Genomic DNA, 20,675 nt, shown 5'->3' with positions numbered 1-20,675 from the left:
AATATTTAACAATTTTAATTGGAGAATTATTCCATGACAGAATCATTATATCATTATCAGAGCATTCCATCCTCATAATACTTCCATCTTCTTCTGTGACTCTTTCCCCCTCACCTTCCCAGGGAGTGCCTCCCACTGCATATAGTACATTATGCATTAACGCTGACAGACTCTTTTGTCCTTTGTCACGCTGTCAGCATCTAATACACCTCGGATGATCACGCGTTGATGTCACTTCATTGTTCGGGGACTGGGTGGGGTATAGCCAACTGTACTCCTACGAGACAGATTTCAGAATAATTAGGTGAAATGACTTCACCATTATGAGAAGAATGTAACAGGCTAGGAGAAAATAAGGAACAGTTTAGGGAGGGTTGCAAACTTTTAGGTGGTTAGTTACAGTAGAGAAACTCTGATGATAAATTTGGTCTGAGGCTCCAAGTGCATGTGGAACTTGCATGATAAGTTATGACATCTGTTCGGTATAAAAAAAATTGATCACTGTTCTGTATAAAACTGTCTGCTGACCAACACTGTATTCACACTGACCACTGGTCAACAAAAGACCACTGCTTTAACTTGACAAATTGCTTACTTCAAACAGAGACAATAAGGGTCGGCTCACTGCTCCCACTGAAAACTGACCAGTTGAATGACGGATTGTCTTTGAGCATTATTTATCAAGTTTTCTTTCTTTCATTGGTTGAAAAGTGATGGTTTAAATGTCCGATTATATCTGACCATCATTAGGGCAGTTTTACGTCTTTCATTGGATGATTTATCCAGGAAATTGGAAGGAAGTTCCAAACGTCATTGTGATGAATTGATTGTCATAGGGGGATAATCCCCAAGACAAAACCATTATGTAACAAAGACGATTACAGCCAATTTTGAATGTGTAGGTAGAAAGCTTCTTGACACTAGGATTCTTAATTAGAGACAAATCGCTTGTCAGCCCACAGCCTAAACGAAGACAATAAGTATTTATGTAAGTTGGGAAAATTTAGCCATTTAGGTGTGGCGTGTTGGATAGAGGGGCAGTATCTGACAGGAAGGGAACTCAACAGGGTAGCATTGTCCTAGCGACCTGTTTCCTTTAGATAATGATTGATCTCCACGTTCAATTTTTGTTACAGTCCTTTGCTTCGACTGTCATTAGTTCAATTTTGACGCTGGCTTTAAGCAAGGATGCATATGTTATATCCCAGCTTTAACCAACTTACTGCTCCATCTCCATTTTAAATCATTTCACATAACATACTATAACAGGACCATAAAAATGTTTTTAAAAATGTTTAAAAATTTTTTTCGAATGTCTTTGAAATAAAAAAAAATAATATTTTGATAAAGTTCATGATTTTAAGATCCCTACTTTTTGGAATGACATTCTGTTGCAAGGATTTATGACAACTGTAGATGTGAAGGAGTCTGAATGAGATTTAGATCAAACTGTTCATAGGATTCAAAATGTATTAAAAAATAAATAAAAAAAGATGGATCAAAAATCCAAGATAACTGTTTACAGGTTAAGAGAAACTGCTTTCTCACAGAGACAAATAGTGACAGAACAATGGGACAATCCATGTAATCGTCTGCGTACAAAAACAGGGAGAAGAAAATTACTCCTCACTCTGTGTATGGTGACAGATGGGGTGTCCACAGACAATTGTTGCATCACAGTGACCAATTACAGGGAGGTTGCCCACAGTAATGACCAATGATGGACGTCAAGTAGCCCAAGAATGACCGTCCAACGGACCTGAGTGATTGTGACATGGTCTAAATGACTGGCAATTGATATTGGAGTACTGATATGATGCTTGGGAAGATTTGGAGGACCTTAGGCTAGGATGGGTTCTGATGTATAATGTGTTGTAATAAATTGTGACCGTTGTTGATATTGAAAGGGGGATCTTTGACAATTACTAGTAAACAGATATCGCTTTCAACTAGTTCATGTTTTAGAAATGATAGAGTGATTATCGCATACTTTTTTTTAAACCAAATTTTAGAGTTTTTAATACCAGAGTCATATTCATGATATTTCAGATAATTTGGTGCAACAAATGCTGTCACAGGCAAACGAAATTGAAAACTGATAAGAAAATGTCAGACATTAGAAAGAAACTCGTCATCTGGGATTTGATATCAAACTAAAAAATAAAGAAAAGGCATATCCCATTATGGACAGAATCTCAAAATCTGCCCCATTTTTTGTCCACAATTTCCGTGATGTTTTTAGATGGTACGAACCAGATGAAATCAGGAGATTGATTTGTAGGCGTGCATCATGTTTCACAAAGGAAGTCAGATGGGACGGATGGTACTGGCTTGTTCTTTTCACTCTAATCCCCCATTTTTTTTCTTCTTCTTTTTCTCTTTTTTATCTAACAAGTCACCTCACAAGTTTGATGAGAAACTGGTCGTTGATTTTATCTTTTATTTCAAGTCCCAATGTCACATTGAAACTACACTGTGGGCCTTGGGTAAAGTAGAACAAGGGATTTGAACATGAATATGCATAATTGCACATTAGATATAAATGGTAACGAGTTTTGATACTGCAAAGTGAGGCCCTGTAAAAGGATAGCCTGTTTTATAAGGAAGACCTGTCAGGAGTTTTCTAGTATTGTGTTCCACCACCTTGAGATAGGAGCCTAGCTTTTCATTACAAAGCACCTGTACCATCAGAGACAGTCTATCTCAAGAAATATAATCCCGCAGGGAGTTATCTATCCACTCTTAGGATGCCTTTGATCGCATGATTTTTCGCATTAATCTCTGTCGTAGCTCTTTGTAGGGCCAAAGGTTGACTCTGTTGTCAATTTTCTCCCAATGTGTGAGGCAATTTTAATGGAATTTTTGTAAAGAGGTTGTAAAATGTGATGTGATGTTACTTCTCCCCTTTATGTCACTGTAGTGTTACGGAACGTATTTGTGTTTGGCATGATTTCAAATCGTCTGGAAAATGTTGAAAGTAGCATTATTTTTGCTACGTGCTGATTTTTCAAAATATGAGGTCATTTAAATGAGATTTTATTGGTGAAATGAGATGTTAACACATTTTTTTCGTTGGTTTATTTTATATCATTTTCCATAAAAGGAAAGGGGTCTCTAAATCACTTGTGACCTAGTAAATTTTTTCTCGTCAGATGAATTTGTAATCTGTTTTCAAAATAAAGCATAAAAAGTCCATTGGTTCACATTTTAAAGGTAAATATTTCATCATTTAAGTCTAAGATAAAAGCATTTTATTTTAAAAAACATCATTTTGATGATCCTCTCATCCACAAACTTTTACAGTTTGATTTGGCTGAATATATACAGATAATTTTGCAAGAGTTAAAAAGCCAACATTAACCAACTATATCAGAAGTTATTGTGATTTCCCATTTTCTCATGTAAAATCTGTCTCGCGATCATGAATGATAACCCTAATGAAAGATTCATGTTCGTAGACACTGTATCCTGTGTTTCCCTTTCAAATCACATACGATCACCGATAATGACATACCTCCATTGTTCACTGTCCTTTTCCATAAAGAGTACAATAACTGTATCATCTGAATTTTTGTTTGTGTTTCTTGAAATTTTCTGATTTTTGATTATCTGCATAGATTGCAACATTTCAACAATTATAAGTATGAATATTAAATTATCAAATATTGCATATCAGAAAGAGATTATTTTTTATAAAATATATTTCCGTGATTGGTTTTCAAGGAAGGGCAGAAATGACTGCAATTGTTTATGGTTTACAGTAGTTGCTTATACCTTTCTTGTGTTTGACACTTTCATTTTAGAATTCAGCTCTTGTGATAGGAAAGAGCTCATTTTTTTCTGCGTCCATTATCAGTTGGATAGGAAATGAAGAGAGTAGCTTTGTCTTTGTGTGTACAAGTTTGAGAGATTAGATTTAAATGAGGAGAAAATACTTGTGAATAAGAGGCATTGTTTTTTTCTCTTTTTACTGGTATTTAGACTGCCAACAAGACAACTGATACTTAAATGATAATGGTGGATGGAAAAAAAAGACTGATTGAATGAACCAAAATATCTTATGAAGTTTGTCATTTAATAGAGTGGTCATCAAAAAATAATGTAAAAACTATTAAATATGCCAACTGATATATTTTTATATGACAGTGCAATTCAGTGTTTCCTCTTTAAACCAATTATCCCAGATTAATTATTTTTATGAAAATAAACAGATCTTTTAAGTAAATTATGTTATATATATGTTATGTGGTGAAGGCTTTGAATAAAGTCAGGCAATTTTGCAACATTTTCACTTTTTTATGGACCTGGAAGTGGTTGCTTTGGGGATGATGCCATGGATGGTAAATTCATCACGCTGAAAGGTAAAACAAGTGGAAATTGGACATTGCAAATGGAAATATAGAAATTGGGGAACGGCTATTTTCTATACTCAATGCAGAAATAAAAAGATGAACTAATGAAATAGAAAATTTTCTGTTATTTGATTGACTCTGGCAGCTGACACTTTTCAGTTGAGCTAATACAAGTCAGATAAAAAATATGAATAACAGTTAGCCTAACCCGAAAATAAACATGATACTTGTTGAGCATTGTGCTTACATTTTTGCAAACTGATGTATTTACAAGCAGAAAAAAGTTAATCTTCAATCACAGTGATGAACTGATAATTTTGATTTTGTTAAAATTCAGACATTGTCATGACAGAAAAAATATGTCAGAAATATTTAAGAAAAATTTGCCCTTGATGAACCACAGAATCGTTCTCTGGTAAATGAACTGGTTTTGAAATAAGACAGTAAATACTTCTTGGTATAGACTTATCCTGGAAGAACTAAGCACCTGTTAATGAAATACTCTAAATATAACTGTGAGCACCTGATTTTTAGACTCATAATTGTTATTCCTTCTCTGTATTTTGAATGGATTAGCAATAATTAATTTCGAAATTGATTCATTATAAATAAATAACAGTAGTAAAAGTGGAACAGGTGGAGGAAGGGGGGTGAGTTTTTCACCTAAATTCTATCACAGTGCATTCACAGATAATGATATTATGTCTACAAGCCAATCACTCACGAAATTCAGATCCTTTATTTTATTAACAGTCCAATCATTTCTGCAGTGAAAGGTTCATGGTTAAAGTAAGGTAGAATTTTCCTCTTTCTTTACCTTAAAAGTCATCAGATCCAGGCTTTAAGAGCAGGATTAACGTGTTAAATAAGGAGAGATTTGAGATATTGCGTATTTGGAATTAATTGTTGGATTTTGAATTAACCTTTGCTGGAAATCTAATCATGCATATAATTGGGAGGGATTCTCTGAATCAACAATTTTCACCAAGAATTAAGAACTTTTGACACCTTAATTGATTGGATTTTCCATCCAGTCCCAAGTATTGATACTTGGAATTCCATCCAATCACTGTAATTGTTACATAGAATTTGGAATCTTAGCCCCAGTATAAACACTCACTGCTACCTCCTGTATTGGTGTGACATCATAATGACCATCAAGGCAGTCATCTAATTTAATTAGGGGAGGGGGGTGCTTTCACCCCAAACCTGTACTGTCAATACAGGTGACTTAAGGGCTTTAGTCAGTGATTATTTTAATGAGACTTGACAGTTGAATGAGACCATCTTCCCATTCAACCAAGGTGGAGCAAGAATCAGGGAGGGAGGGGTTAGAGGTGCAATTATCGTGAAAGAGGTATTGTATTGAAATTAAAAGAATGCAATTGTGTTTTATAAGGCAGAAATGACAACTGAATAAGTAATATCCACCTCCCCTTCTGTCACACTTACTGTACTGTTGAACCAAATCAGGTGTTTTTGAACAATGTGTGTCTGTTGTTATTGTGTGTTGAGTTGATATAGGAAAAGTGAGTAAACTGTACAAAGACAATTATCCAGAAAGATAAGCTCAAACAATGTGAAAATTACTGTGACAAAATCGAAAGTTACAAGTTCTGACAGCACAGTTATTTTTTAACATGCAGATGAAAGAAGTAAAATACTTTTTCTACTTTAAACTTCAAGTAAGGAATAAATGAGGTTGAGATAGTTTTGAAAAGGCAAAATCGAATAACTCCCATTTATTCAACAGATTTTTTCAAAAGTCAAAATAGCAGCAAAAATTAGAAAATATCTTCCAAAACTAAATTGATGGAGCTTTATACAAACAGATAAATTGATGAAGCGATCTTTAACAATGAAAAAAAAATATTTTCATAATCAAATATGATATCTGTAAAAAAAGTGATAGATACAGATTTCAAAAAATTTCATTTTTAAGTGATAAAACTAGAATAAAGCAGTGAATTATTATACATGTTTTTAATAAAAAGACAATCATAAGCTGAGTATGAGTTTATTTTTAGATGAATGTCTTAATTATTTGCTTTTATCTGAATTAAAAAAGTAACTATTCTGTTGATGAGGGCCTTTGGAGAGGTGGAAGCTGCAGAAAAATAACATCTTCAAGGACTGAAAGTGGAATGTCCTTTTTTTCAGATTGCAAGATATCATAATGTTAGAAGGTTGAACAAATTGATGATTGGCCATATTTTTCTTGGGGGGCGGTAATGAGAAAATTATTTTTTTGTGAAATTAAGAAAAAGGTGAAGTATAACCCCCCCCCCCCCCAAAAAAAAAAAAAAAACCCATATGTGAATTAAAATTTAAGCTAGTCACAGAAAAAATCAGTTATATAGATCTTTTCTCGTACAAACTCTTGTAAGTAAAAATCCACCCATGCCACGGATGAGATTTTATTCCCTCTTTACCCTCTGTCTCTCCCTGAAAAGGATTAGTGATGCTGTTTTCTAATTGGTTGATGATTGGATTGGGGAGGCCCTGCAGGACTTCATGGGCAGTGAGGTATAATAAACTGACACCAGAGACACTGCTTCAGTCTTCGTTGGCGATTTATATGGGCAAGGAGCTCTCTTTTGGAATAGTATAGTATTGTCATAACTCGCACACAGTAGCCTGTGGTACAAGGACAGCAGGTACCAGGATAACTTTAGGGAAAGAAGTTAATTTTGTCTTGGTTAGGAATACAGATGCCTGCCTCAGACTCAGAGTTAGCTCAGGTAGATTGTTTTTGTTATTTTATTTATTTTTTGTTTGCATACTGATGACATTCTGAATTTATGATTATTTTGTGAAGTAGGTTGTCTGTATTAATGTAACTTGGTTTAACTGTTAATGTTTTTGTTATTATTTGGTGGAAGTAAATGTTTGAAGATGTTTTTTTTTTCTCGTTTTGCTCTTCTGAAAATTGCTGACAAAAAAATGGTGACAATAATTTTGATAAGAACTATGCCTATGTCAGTGATTTTTTTGAATAAATCAGAACCGAAGCATTATTAGATAACATCTCACAAAACTGATGGAGACATACACAAACTGATAGAGCAATGAAGGGAATTTTTATTCTTAGAAACACATATTAGTACATGTATGAGAATCATGAATGAGGTACACAATACACAATTAGTCATTTATGTGGAAAAGGAAGCCATTAGTAATATTTATTCCTCTTCAAAACAAGTGTAGAGATTTTTTTGTTCTATACATTTTTATTGGAGATAGGGAGTCACCGGTGATGGGGACATTGATCACGAACTGCATGCGAGCATGCATAGAATATGTGTTTGGAAATGATATATAAATTAAAGGTGGCTGGAATATGATACATTTACCCGGTACCGTCGAATAATTTTACAAAGCACCTGCTGAGAAAAAAATTCCAGGATTTTTTATGAGGTGATAAATTTGTGTAATAAGGAATTTATTATGTTATTATTGTGTATTTATTCAAAAGAAGCCACAGGCTAGTAAACAGTTGATTTTATTCTGTTTCTTTTTCCTTCTCTAGGTATATTATAAAGCCATCAAGGATATCAGCCCAGGTGAAGAAATGTTGCTGTATGCGCGGGATGCGGTGTATGCAGAGAACGAGGTTGATTCCATTCAGAAATCAATAGATGCTGAAGGTAAGTGATTTATCCATCCTTTTTTTAAACGAACATTTACCTTTAATTGGAATTCATGTTGCACATGTAATGTTGTGAAATCTAGCTTAGCTACTTAAATTATCTACAGAAGTAAATTAGTTTGCTTTGACTATGGTGCCAGTGCTTTTCCTTATTAGTAAGCAAGGTGTTTATAAAAGGGATGAAAGCTTGCATTCCCTTCCTAATAATTTCACTTTACAAGTGAAATGAATTATTGTTGGGCTAGGAAACAAATTGAATAGGTGAAGTATGATCACAATATCACAAGTAAAAATGGTTTGATTATTACTAGGAAAATTTTATTAGCAGACTGACTGTAGGTATTAGCATTAATCACTGAATGTAGAAGTAAAGTCATCATTAAAAAAATACCAGTAATTAGCTCTTGGAATTAGAGTTGAATAACAGGAAATGCTTGTCATTTTCTGAACAGCAATAAAATTAGGGTGATATTTGAAAAGATACTGTGCCTTAGATCATTTCCAAATCTGAGAAGGCATTGGCAGTTAGAAAGATAACCTATCGTGTGTGAAGTTTTGAACATTTGATAACAATGCCCACGAGATGGATCTTGCCTTCCTTTTATCAGGTGTGAAATTTTCAAGTGTGAAATTTTGACAATGTTGACCATGAGGCAAATCAAAACTAGCAGGGATGAGATTTTTCTGACTATCGGAGGAGTTCTGACTTTTTGGGAGCCAAGATATTTCATTGGCCTGGGTGGCCCCATGAACCCCATGTCATTTTTTTCACACAAATTTTTCGCTAAATGGCAGCCTCTTCCCTGCACTTGGCAGCATAACTGAAATCCCTGGACTCTACTCTATCACCTGAAATTTTACAGTCTTTGTGCCACATTTTTGTCACCTCTGGCTTGGCCTCTCATCAATCAGATTAGCAAGATTCACAAGCTTCTTGCTCACCTGTCCTTTAGAGGAGGGATGTTTGCCCTTCATTCTGTTCACATTGACACCTCATAAAGCCGTGTTAATGATGCATTGTTTGCAGCAACTTGGAGCCACTTCCACAGCTCTTTGCAGGAGACTTGGTGTGGTTCATTTAAAGTGTGCATCCCCTTAATTGATTGGATTCCACCTAAGAGTCTTCTCAGAATTACCCCTCCCCTGGATTGCATGTTTAAGTCAGAGATTAAGCAGGGATTTTGGGGTGGTTAACAGATTTGTCCGACACACCTTTAACAGTTGTTTTGATAATTATCTCCTCATTATGAGGGGTGTTTACTGAGGGTTTCTTATTGTCCATCTACCTACCTGAGTTCCCCTGGGGCTATTTTACCTATCTGAGTGTGTGGCGAGGGGACAATTATTTCTGAAGTCTTTTTGCCCTGGATAGTCTACAATGCAAAGATTATCCCGTGAATGTGCTTGTAAAGTAGGACACTGCCATTGTACCATTGTGACATATTTATTGAGCAAATGGCCTGAAAATTGGAGAAAACGGGACAAAAGTTGTCATCAGCCACTCTGATGACTGGCCGTACATGTCTATAATGGGGAGTTATGTGTCAGGGATAACCCAGACCCGAACCTCATTGATCTGTTCCCAAATCTGTGAAATTCCAATTTTCCAAACATCGAGTTTCCTTTGTCCACTTCAGATAGGATCTTGCAGGTGAAAACAAGCAACAGTAAACATAATTTGCTGTCCTATTGTGTCCACCATAATTCTGTCATTGAGTTGTTGAAGGAAAGGATGGGTGACAGCAAAAGCGTGGCTAATTCACTGAGAATACTGTTATTCTTGTGTCAGACAGTGGATGAAGGCAAAAGGGGAGGAGGAAGAATGCAGTTTTATTTTTTCAATTAAATATATATATATATATATATTTGTGTGATATTTATCAAAGTAAAATGTTCTTTGTTTGCTGTTCGATATACAACCTTCTGTGATAATAGTCCATATCTAAAAAAGGCAATTCTTTTTGTTTTCACAAATATATGATGAAGTGCAATTTATTTCATTCATGTTCTTTTTAAAAGAATGTTTTTTTTTTTTTTTTTTTTTTTTTTTTTTTTTTTTTTGCAAGATATCCTTACAGCAGACCTTGTGATAGTCTTTTAGGGTTAGGTGGGTTAGGTTTTTGCCCTCAAAGAAGATGAAATTTTATCCTGTTCCATTCTTTTCTTTTTTTAGACTGTAAGAAAGACTATCTCATCCAGACGTAAGCATAATTATTGGAGCTTTGAAAAGGTTCAATCAGAGAACATCTTGTCCTAATATGGGACGATGACAGGGGTGGTGTGACACGCTTTCATCCCTAGTGGTTGTTATGGCAGTTATGAGAAAACATTTTATAAAATAACACGTAATGCAACAAACATGATGGGCTCACATTTCTAAACTCATCAAAAAGGCTCATTTCAGAGGATGTCAAGGTTGAAATATCAAATTTTGAAAGGATGAGGGTAGTGATTATATGGCCATAAATCTTGTTCAGTCAAACGCCTGCCATGCCCCCATCAATTGGGCATGATATTAAATGTAATTTCAACAAAGTTGGTTATAAATTGATGATAAAAGAAAGCATGGAAAACATTTAAACTTTGTGAGGACACCATGTGAAGGAGTCGCCAATTTGGGTAACCCAGTATCAAAATAATGGTGGAGCATGCGGGATCTTGAATTTTGTAAACATGGAGGGAAAATTGCATAATTAAACACTTGTGCATGAAGGTAGGATGATTTGATAGGCAATTATGGGATGCTGGGTCTTTTTTGCCCATTACTTTTTGAAAGAAATTATAGATGCGGACGTTGTGGGAAAAATGGGTAAAAAAGTTGATGTTACAGCAGGTGGACAACAGACAAGATCTTGTTATTCTTTGTGCAGTTTTCTGGATTCTCAAGTCTAGATATCACTTCACAAATGTCTGATTCTAGGGAATAAATTGAAAGAATTTTAAATGTTTTTTTGTTAAACGTTTATTAAAAGATTGTTAGAATTAACATCTCAACATTTTAAAACATGAATCTTAGTTGTTAACTCTACCAGCAGATTTGAACTTTACAACCATATTGGAATGAATTCTCGTATAGATGCGATAACTTGATTCTTTTTCTAAATTTTCTCTCTAATTCAAAATATGAAATAAATAGCATTTTATGAGCAGACATTAGGAGTTGTCAGTTCCCTCAATGTGCACCATGGCAGAAGTGCAAAACAGATATGTGATCAAAATGACAACACTTGAAACCCATCAAATCGTCACCTGATCTGCTGTCTCTGTCTCTCACCTGGAGTGGCGAGTGATCAGCAGACAATGCCTCTGTCACCCAAGGCGCATGGCCCACAGAAGATGACGCCAATGTGTGAAGGCTCTGAGAAGAAATGTTTGTCCCTGGTGGAAAAGGGGCTGGGAATTTCCTGTGTTTAGTTGAGAAGATGAGCAGATGAGACATACCACCGCTGCAGGTTTTTCATTTTGGTCTTGAAAGGGGGCTGGGAATTTCCTGTTTCCAGTCGAGAAGATGAGCAGATGAGAATGGTGATGTTCCTGTACTGTGGGGTCTTCTTTTTGTCTCTGAAGGGGGAACCCTGGGGTGTCACTGTTGAGCCTTCTCTTCCTCTGACCCTCCTTTAATCCGTCTCGTATATATTTTCACATCAAATGTCTTAATCACCGTAGGAAGTAAAGTTACTATGTGATCAAGTTGAAAGAAAATGGGGATAACAGCAAAATTATGAAATTAGGAAGTTTATATTGCTTATTAAGTACACTTGTGGACTTTTATGATCAAGGAAAATGTAAGCAGAAAGACCAACAAAAATATTTATAAAGAGAGGGTGTTCACTTTGATCTTGCAGAGATGTGTAGTTTGTCTCTGTCAGTGTCTTCAAGCATATGTATGTCTTTAATTGAGGATATTTATTCAGGAAATTCCTTTTTGGATCATTGTCAAAGTTAAATGAACTGTAGCATTTCATGATGCATGTAGCTAACAATATCAAATTAATTTACTTATGAGCAGTTTGACAAAAACAGGATGAAGAATCATCATCATGAATATCAGTGGTACATGAATAGTGATAATTTTATAATCATTGCTGCAATATGGATGATAAAACATGGAATCAAAATTAAGATTGGTGCAAAGAAAATTAGGGACCAGTTGTTAAGTCAAAAAATTTTAAAAGACGTGAAAATAATATGAACAGCAATAACTGCATTACTGAATATATGTGGTGATGGAATTGAAATGATAAAAAAAAGGTTTCTAATCCCTGAAATGGCCTGCAGGAACATTAAATATGAAAGGTATTTATAGAACAACAAACAGGAGTTCTATTGTTGTTGTAATGAAGATAGCCTGTATCTGAAAGCTTCCACTTATCTCTGTTAGAGTGGGAATCTTTGTGAGGCGTCAGATGGTACTGGTATTATTTATTGCTCCTTCACATTCTGGAGAGGTAGGCTGCGGCAGCGTGAGACATCTTCACGCCAGTGTCTAGAATGGTGTCATAATTTGAAGATAACTCAAACCAACCTGCATATTTATTGATTTTGTGCTGATTTTAACATGCATGAAGGTGGAAAACTTAAAAAATGAGCCCTCGAGTTAATTTAAGTTTTTCTTATATTTTTTCTTCGAAGAAAAAATTGGAAAAATAATGATAATCTGGACTGAAAAATTTAAACTGGTTGAATGTCAAAAGATAGTAGTAGTAACCATTTATCAAACTTTATTACTTTTTAAGAGCTGGGTGTCTTGTTCAAAAGATAAGATAAACTGCACTTCAGATACTGAGGGATAATTGAGATTATATATTGAGAGGATTTTGTTTATCTACTATTTTAAGACTGAGAACAGCATCACCTGATCACAGATTGCAAATAAAAATCACTGTTCTCCCATCCCTTGATGTCTAGAGTGTGAGCGCATGCTTGCATGTGTGTTTGCGTGTGTGCATGCGTGTTAACGGGATATTTTGTGTTTGCTTTTTCCATGTTAAAAAGTGTTTTCAAAACATTTTTCCAAGTTTATCATGGCCACTAGCCTAGCTAAGGATTTAGCTTTATAATAGATACAGGCTATAGACTAAATGCGGCAGGTTTTTGAGGTTGTTGATATACATGTTGGAAATTACATTTTACCAAGTCATTAACATGGCTCATGTAGGTTTCTACTTTTGGAGAAAAAAAAAGAGGACCACTGGCCGCAACCTGGTGTGTTTATATTTAGAAAGCCAGGGAGATTGCTTTCATTTTAAGAGGGATTCTCCAATACTTCCTTGTCATAGGTTTTCATTGGAGAGCAAGGGACAGGTGTAAAGTGATGCAGCAGATAAAAAAATCACTGACGATATCCCCTGCCTCATTATGCTACCCTCTTCCCATTATCTCGTCATTTGAGAAGATACCTGGAGATCGAGAGGATGGTGTGATAGAGGGAAGCACTGATGCGCGCCATTGAACCCTTTCCTCGCTGGCGACCTTCATATTCATCTCTTGGTGTGGATGTGTGATCATCCATTTTGTACATCTCTCGTCCTTTTGTGTAACTGGTGTAGTAGTCTGTTGCTTATCAGTGGCTTATTACCATAGGGAGGAGAGAGAGGAGATTTCATCTTGTGATATTTAGCAAATGTGATATTATTGAAGCACGAGATTTGCCTAAAAATAGTTAACTATTTTAACTAAAAAGTGTTGCGTGTTATTATTATGACCTATGTGAGTTGTTGAACTTGGAAAACATACTATAGATCTACTTCATGCTTTATAAGCTGCAAAGTTACAAAAGTTTTTAAAAAGAATTTTGATTACCAGTCTGCCACCAAAGTTATTTTATTTGTTGGTTGATGTAAAAAGTAATGTTAATGAAGCTGGCACCATCGTCCAAGCGCTGTACATATGACATATTTTCCTTCCACATATATTACTATTTTATTCCTTAATTTGAACATAATTTTGGCTCAGTTATTATTATTATTATTATTATTATTATTATTATTATTATTATTTCAGATGAAGTACGTTATTCATGTGGAGAATGCGGTGAGGCATTTAGATCCAAAGTTGCACTGCGACGACACGAAACTTACGTGTGTAACAATGCCAATAACATCTACAGCAAGATAAATAGTGAATTCAGGGAAAACAACCAAAATATGGATGGGTAAGAGCAGTATATAATTGGTTTTCATGATTTCCATCATTGATTTAAAAAATAAAAATAAAATAATTAAGTGATCTGTTAGTCAAAAGCCCTTGTCTGTATAAGCAGTTATATCTGGCTTGAGCATGACAATTTAAGTAAAAAAAATGTAAAAGTTAAAAATTAAGAAAAAAAAAAAAAAACAGTTGCTTTTAAGTAGTAGAAAAATTTTGTTCTGCATATAAGGCAATAAGTTTTCCTGTTAGTTAGAAGAGGGAGATGGTTTGGTGGTTAACTGAAACTTTTATTTGGTCTTTCTTGACATTTTCTTTTTTTAATTCCAGAGACAAAAGTTCCAATGATAAGTCTGCCTCAGATTCCCAGGGAGAAAGTGAACTCAAATATGGCGGCAACGTGAGCATACACATGAATATACATAACAGTACTTTAGTAAGGATAGAAATTCAGATTTTGTGAGAAATGTAGGAGGGGCAGTTTGATTTCCGGCCAGGTTTTATCGTTAAATGCCTTACAATTTCAACCAAAAGAGAGTGCACACATGATGCATATATCAATTTAAAATGGGTGATATGTGCTATTTACAGTTTCTGTTTCATTTTCCAGTACATTGAAGAAGATGGTGACCGCAAATTTCCATGCGAACACTGCGACAAGTATTTCACAGATCCCAGCAATCTCCAAAGGCACATTCGTGCTCAGCATGTTGGTGCACGTTGCCATGCCTGTCCGGAGTGTGGGAAAACCTTTGCGACATCCAGTGGCCTGAAGCAGCACCAGCACATCCACAGTAGTGTCAAGCCGTTCCAGTGTGAAGTCTGCCTGAAAGCGTATACTCAATTTTCCAACCTCTGCCGCCACAAGAGAATGCATGCTGACTGTCGCCAACAGATCAAATGCAAGGATTGCGGCCAGGCTTTCTCAACTGTGACCTCCCTCAGCAAGCACAAACGTTTCTGCGAAGGTGTCATCAGAAATGGGACCCGATTTGGCTATCCCATCAAGCCCCCGGGGGTTGTGAGCCCGCAGGCAGCACCAGGGATCCCTGCAGCATATATGGGCTTTTACGGCCCTCGCCCATTGTATCCATTCTACCCGCCTCTGGCAGCGGCTGCTGCAGGCTACCACATGTTTCCGCCTGGTCACCCTCTGGCTTTGGCGCCATCTATGTTACCGGATGGCAAGATGAGCCAAACTGGCAGTGACGACAGCTATGATGACCTGCCTAACAAGGCTAAGAGAGGCTCCGAGGGTTCAGAAGATGAACGCTCCAACTTGAGCAACCAAAGCGACCTTGACTCTGCTGCAGGATCTGATGGTGAGAATGAGAAAGAACAAGCACCAAAGCCTGCTCACATTAAGGCAGAATATGTGCCGCCATATGTCAGTCGTCGAAGTCCTGTCTCCAACAGCAATGGTACCCCATTCAACTTGTCCAGGTCAAATTCTCCGTCCAACAATGACCTTGACCAACCTCTAGATCTGTCCAAGAAGGTCATCAAGAAAGAAGAAAGCGATGATGAAGGCATCGCAGCCACAGCTCGCAAAACTCACATCTATGGTGATGTGCGTGAGGGGGGTAACAAATTGCACCAAGCTTTCCCCATGGCCCATCCCATGATGATGATGGATAAAGAAAAGTTCCATGCATTTCAGCAGAATGCTGCTAAGCTCATGGCTTTCCAGCCTCGTTTCCCTATGGGTGCTCCAGTCAGTTTCAGTACAGCCGTCCCCGTCCTTAGTCCGGACACCCCCAAGACTGTCCCAGCCACCATTAAGAATTCCGAGGCTTACCAATATACCCCTGGCAGTGCAAGAAGCAAGGAGAGATATGCCTGCAAGTTCTGCGGGAAGATATTCCCACGTTCAGCAAACCTGACTCGTCACTTGCGTACCCACACTGGAGAGCAACCATACAAGTGCAAGTACTGTGAGAGATCGTTCAGCATCTCCTCCAACCTCCAGCGTCATGTGCGTAACATCCACAACAAAGAGAAGCCATTTAAATGTCCACTCTGCGATCGCTGCTTCGGGCAACAGACCAATCTTGATCGTCATTTAAAGAAACATGAGTCGGAAGGCCCCAATGTGGTTGACTCCCCTACCAATGAGCTTGAAGAAAAGGATGACTCTTACTTTGAGCAGATTGGAAATTTCCTGGAAAAAGGCACTCCTGATCACGATTCTTCATTAGCTGAAGAAGATGAGATAGCCAATGATAGTGATGAGTCAGATGAGCCCTTAGTGAAAAAACTTAAAGTGGACAACAACAATGATTCAGACTTGGCAGAAGAAGAGGCAGAGTCCCCAAAGACAGTTCAAAAACCGTACGAGATTAAATCAGCACCTTTAGCATGTTCCATGTAATTTTCCCATTTACTGGACCGCAGCTGATACACAATCATTTCTTATTGGCCAATATGACATGTCAGTGCCATTTTATTTTATCGTAATTATTATTTTTGGAACACTGGCATTTCTTTAAGAACAGCTGAGTATGGAATTATTATATATTTTACTCATTCTATGTGTCACAAATATGTGAAGCACTTCATATATACATATATATCTATGAATTATAGTTTATATACTTGTACATACATATAATTATATGTGCGTTGAATTTTTGTTTTATTTTTGAAAGCAAATCATTAAGGTCCCAGAAAGCTGGGATTTATTTTTCTCATTCATGTCTTTCTGTACCCTTAGTTTGCAGTGTTGCAGTGACAATCATATAGAATGCATCCCATAGTTGATTTACACACAGAGAGTGTATTTGTAATTGATTAGCAGGGTGTAAATAGAGTTTAGTATGTTTTACATTTAGTGCTTTGATGATTATTTGCATCCATTGTAGTTATGAAAAATAAGATGAATTGATTGAAATTATTGATGAATTATTGAGTGATAGAATTGAAGTGTATCTTGAGCTATAATATTGTTTTATATCAACTGGCAGTTTTTGTCTGCCAACATTTTGTGCGTGTGTTTGTTTGCTTGCACCAATCTTGCAAGATAGATCTAGTCAGTTTGTTGAAGTGGAGAAAAGAAAGAAATCTGTAATTGTAAGCCCTAGAACAAAGTCTGTGCTGTGATTAACATTAACAAATGTAGTCACATTGGGTGAAGATACGTAGTATTTGTATTAAACAATAATTGCATTTATGAGGTTTGAGGGGACCACTTGTTGCATCGATACAGGCGTTCCGTTTTCCTGATAACTTACAATTTTGCCATTAATTGGGACCAAAAAAAGATACTTACATACCTGATGTTAACACAGATGATATTTTTTATGAATACAGAATTTATTCTTTACATATTTAACCATTGTATATTTTTGAAGTGTTGCAGCTTTTTGGGTGTTTATCACAGCTATTGCTTCATAGGCTTTACATTGCACTTGGTTTTTGATTGGTATCAGTATTACTATGACAACAGGTAACCATGGAAACAGCTGAAATGGGACCAATCCAAAGTTTGACTGTTTCCAAATCTTATCTTTTGTTACTATTTGGTTGAAGCATATTTTAAATGAAATATTTTAGTTTTGTTGTGATTCACATGTAGGTGTTTGGTATTTCAATCTATTATTTAAAACAACCGAATTAACTGTTTGTCATAGTTATGTGTTATTACCAATTTTAAAGGCAATTTTAAATGCAAAAATGTTACATAGATTGGCCAAATATGAATACAAAGGTTACCCTGTTTGTATCAATCTTCCTGCAGACATTTAAAGAAGTTTGATTTGTGGAATGATAATTCTTTTTTTTTTTTCTGTTTGAGACACATTTACCCACTAGGTTGTGAATTTATTATTCAAATAAGAGCTGTTGTTACATACAAGATTACTGAAAACCAGAAAGCAGCAAACACTATGAGCAGCATTTTCTAAAGAGAACAGATAGATATCAGTGTGCTAGCTGTATGAAGACCTTAAAAAATGAGCTTTAGATGATTTTTGGTTTCCGTCTTGTGTGTTAAAACAGCATACGAATATTGTGGTCTTTGTCTTTGACAGGACTAGAAATGCTACTTAAATAGTTGCAGATAGGTTGTGCTGTAGTTGCTAAAATTAATGCTTCAATATTTACTTCAACGTGGGAATAGTCAATTTTCCCAAATTTTAAGTTATGTAAATAGCTTTATTTTGCCGTATTATTTTATTGTCTTTGCATGACCTGAATATTTTTTTCTTTCTTTTTTTAGTTTTTTTTTTTTTTTTTTTTTTTTTTTAGAAGGAAGATTCCTTTTTTGAGTCAATCTCATTCAAGTTTTGTTCTTGGTGTGTGGAAAACTAATTTTTTTAAGTCTGGAAGTTTGATCTGGAATTATTTAAAGATTGAGGTGATGAAAACATTGATGTCTCCCCCTGGCTGGTCCTAGTTCATAAAGAAAAAAAAGGAAGGTATGATTGCAACTCCTCTCAGCCGTACTTGTCGGCTTTTATGTGCTTTTGAATTTTAAAAGAAATAACAAAAAAGATTGATTTTAACTAATGGGCTAATAAGAATTATTTTTCATTTTGGAAATAAGGATTACCGTTAAGTTCACAAGTTCAGCATCTTATGTATAAGTATTAAAACTCATATGAAATCAAAGTAAAGGTAACATTGCAATACACCACCAGGTGGAGCATCAGTCAGATCTGGACCAGTAAACACCTTGTTTACTTTGTGCCATTTAGTTTTTGTTTAATTGTGTTAAGCTTGGATTTTCATTAATATTCTCCTGTTTTTACTGTTCGTAACAGTGAAAGTATATAATAGCAAATCATTCTTGTGCAGTCATGTGATATTTTAGTTGTGTCAACACCACCACTAAGCTTCAAGTACAACCTTTATGTATCATATCCGTTCCTTACACAGTAGCATCAGTGCATGGTAGATATAAATCAACCAAGGGTGCTAAAAATTCTGTTACCATAGCTTCTTGAAAATAGTGCAAGATAATGTGCTGAGATTCACACAATGAGTTGTTTAAAAAAATAAATCACGTTAAGCACTGTTTTCACTTGTGAAAACGCCAGGTACTTCTACTTTTGGTTGCTATGACAACTTATCACAGGATATTTCAAACTCTCCCAGTGAAATACTGTCAATACTTAATTGATTGAAGTTGATTGAAGAATTCAATAAAGAGTGTTAAAAAGAAAAAAAATGTTTGAATGTTTTAATATGCCATTTATCACCTCATCCCATAAATTATAATTAGTCGAATTAGCTAGTTAACATCGTTCCTACTAGAAATTGTTATTGGCCTTGAAAAGAACTTCCATCTTTTTTGTCCTTGAATAGTTTTTGAACTTGATGTTTAAGCCATTTGTCAAAAATGATTTCAAATCTTGCCATTTTTAACCTGAGTGCGCAGTACACAATAATTCGTAGCAGCTGAGAACTCTGTTATTGGATATCTTTTGATTTAAGTCTTTTCATATTTCACAAATAATATGTTTAGATGCAAAGTTTGTATAAACCGGACCTTTGAATGCATGCAATGCGGTAGACATTTCAGGGGGGGTTCGGGGGGTTCGAAAGAACCACCCCTTTTGCTGAGAAAAGGTCCACTCTGGGTAAAGTTTGATCTAGGTACATGAAGTTTTTATGGAAAAAGGTCCACTTTTTTAGAAAAAGACCCCCCCCTTTTGAAATTTCTGGATACGGGCCTGCATTTATACAGCAAATTGATGATGCCAACAATCTCATTTTATTAAAAAAAGTATATACCCTCTAAAACTGTTGCAAAGACCCAAGTATATATATAGGCCTACGATCTACTTTTAATTTTCCTGTTTATTCTGTTAGGAGTGAAATTATTCAGTCTCCATCTAATTTACAACAATTATAAATAAAATAGCATAAATAGAGCATAATTGTGTTGACGATTTTGGTTATTTTATTTTTCCTACATTTCTCAAGGCCCGACGCTTACGGCGTGACAGAAGCGGCGAGTGTGTTAGTTGTTACAAGAAATGTTGCGTACCACGGGCAACACAATGAGTGCATGGTAGCATCCGAACGTGGTTCGACACGTTAGGATTTTTTTCCCTTATCCGCTTTCAGATAATGCAGAATTAAAATTTGTCATGCGTTATGAGATAATGCTGCCACATAAAAAAAATAATAAATAAATAAACTAGGTTTCACTTGCAATCACGTGATGTTGGGAAGCGTCTTTGAGGTAAAAACTATTCACTTATATATCGCTTTCAAACAAGAACTTTATTGATACAAGCCATATAGTGTAGGCTACATGGCATTATCAAGCTACATATTATTATAAAATTACAATTACACAAAAAATAAATAAATAAATAAATAAATGATGCAGTTTGCTATAGAGAATAAATATAAATATTGTACCATAATCTCCGATGTCGAGTCCATGTGCTCACAACAGTCGATACTCCCTCGCACCGTTACTCCCCCGCACCGATACTCCCCCTCAGTATATCTGTGATTGTGGGGGAGTATCGGTGCGGGGAAGTATTGGTGCGGGGATGTACCGGTGCGGGGGAGTA

At 35.8% G+C, this 20,675-nt stretch overlaps 1 protein-coding gene across 4 annotated transcripts in view; it reads left to right on the top strand.

The window, feature by feature from the left end:
- LOC106161219 (histone-lysine N-methyltransferase MECOM) overlaps window positions 1–19,315 on the top strand; it is a 94,645-nt gene extending 75,330 nt beyond the window's left edge. For 3 of the 4 annotated variants that reach the window (XM_013538102.2, XM_013538101.2, XM_013538103.2), the window contains 4 exons: window positions 7,882–7,999; window positions 14,005–14,155; window positions 14,479–14,548; window positions 14,759–19,315. In XM_013538102.2, coding sequence (XP_013393556.1) covers window positions 7,882–7,999; window positions 14,005–14,155; window positions 14,479–14,548; window positions 14,759–16,519 — 2,100 coding nt within the window. In that variant the 3' untranslated portion in view covers window positions 16,520–19,315. Of the gene's footprint in view, window positions 1–6,905; window positions 7,094–7,881; window positions 8,000–14,004; window positions 14,156–14,478; window positions 14,549–14,758 lie in introns of those variants that run through there. The other variant, XM_013538104.2, reaches the window with a different exon arrangement.
- The last annotated feature ends 1,360 nt before the right edge of the window (window positions 19,316–20,675 follow it).

This window comes from Lingula anatina, chromosome 9 (assembly GCF_051362555.1).
Source record: "Lingula anatina isolate TDL-2025a chromosome 9, LinAna3.0, whole genome shotgun sequence".
Taxonomy (NCBI): domain Eukaryota; kingdom Metazoa; phylum Brachiopoda; class Lingulata; order Lingulida; family Lingulidae; genus Lingula; species Lingula anatina.
Note: the sequence above shows the minus strand (reverse complement) of the source record. Positions and strands in the feature narration are given on the sequence as shown.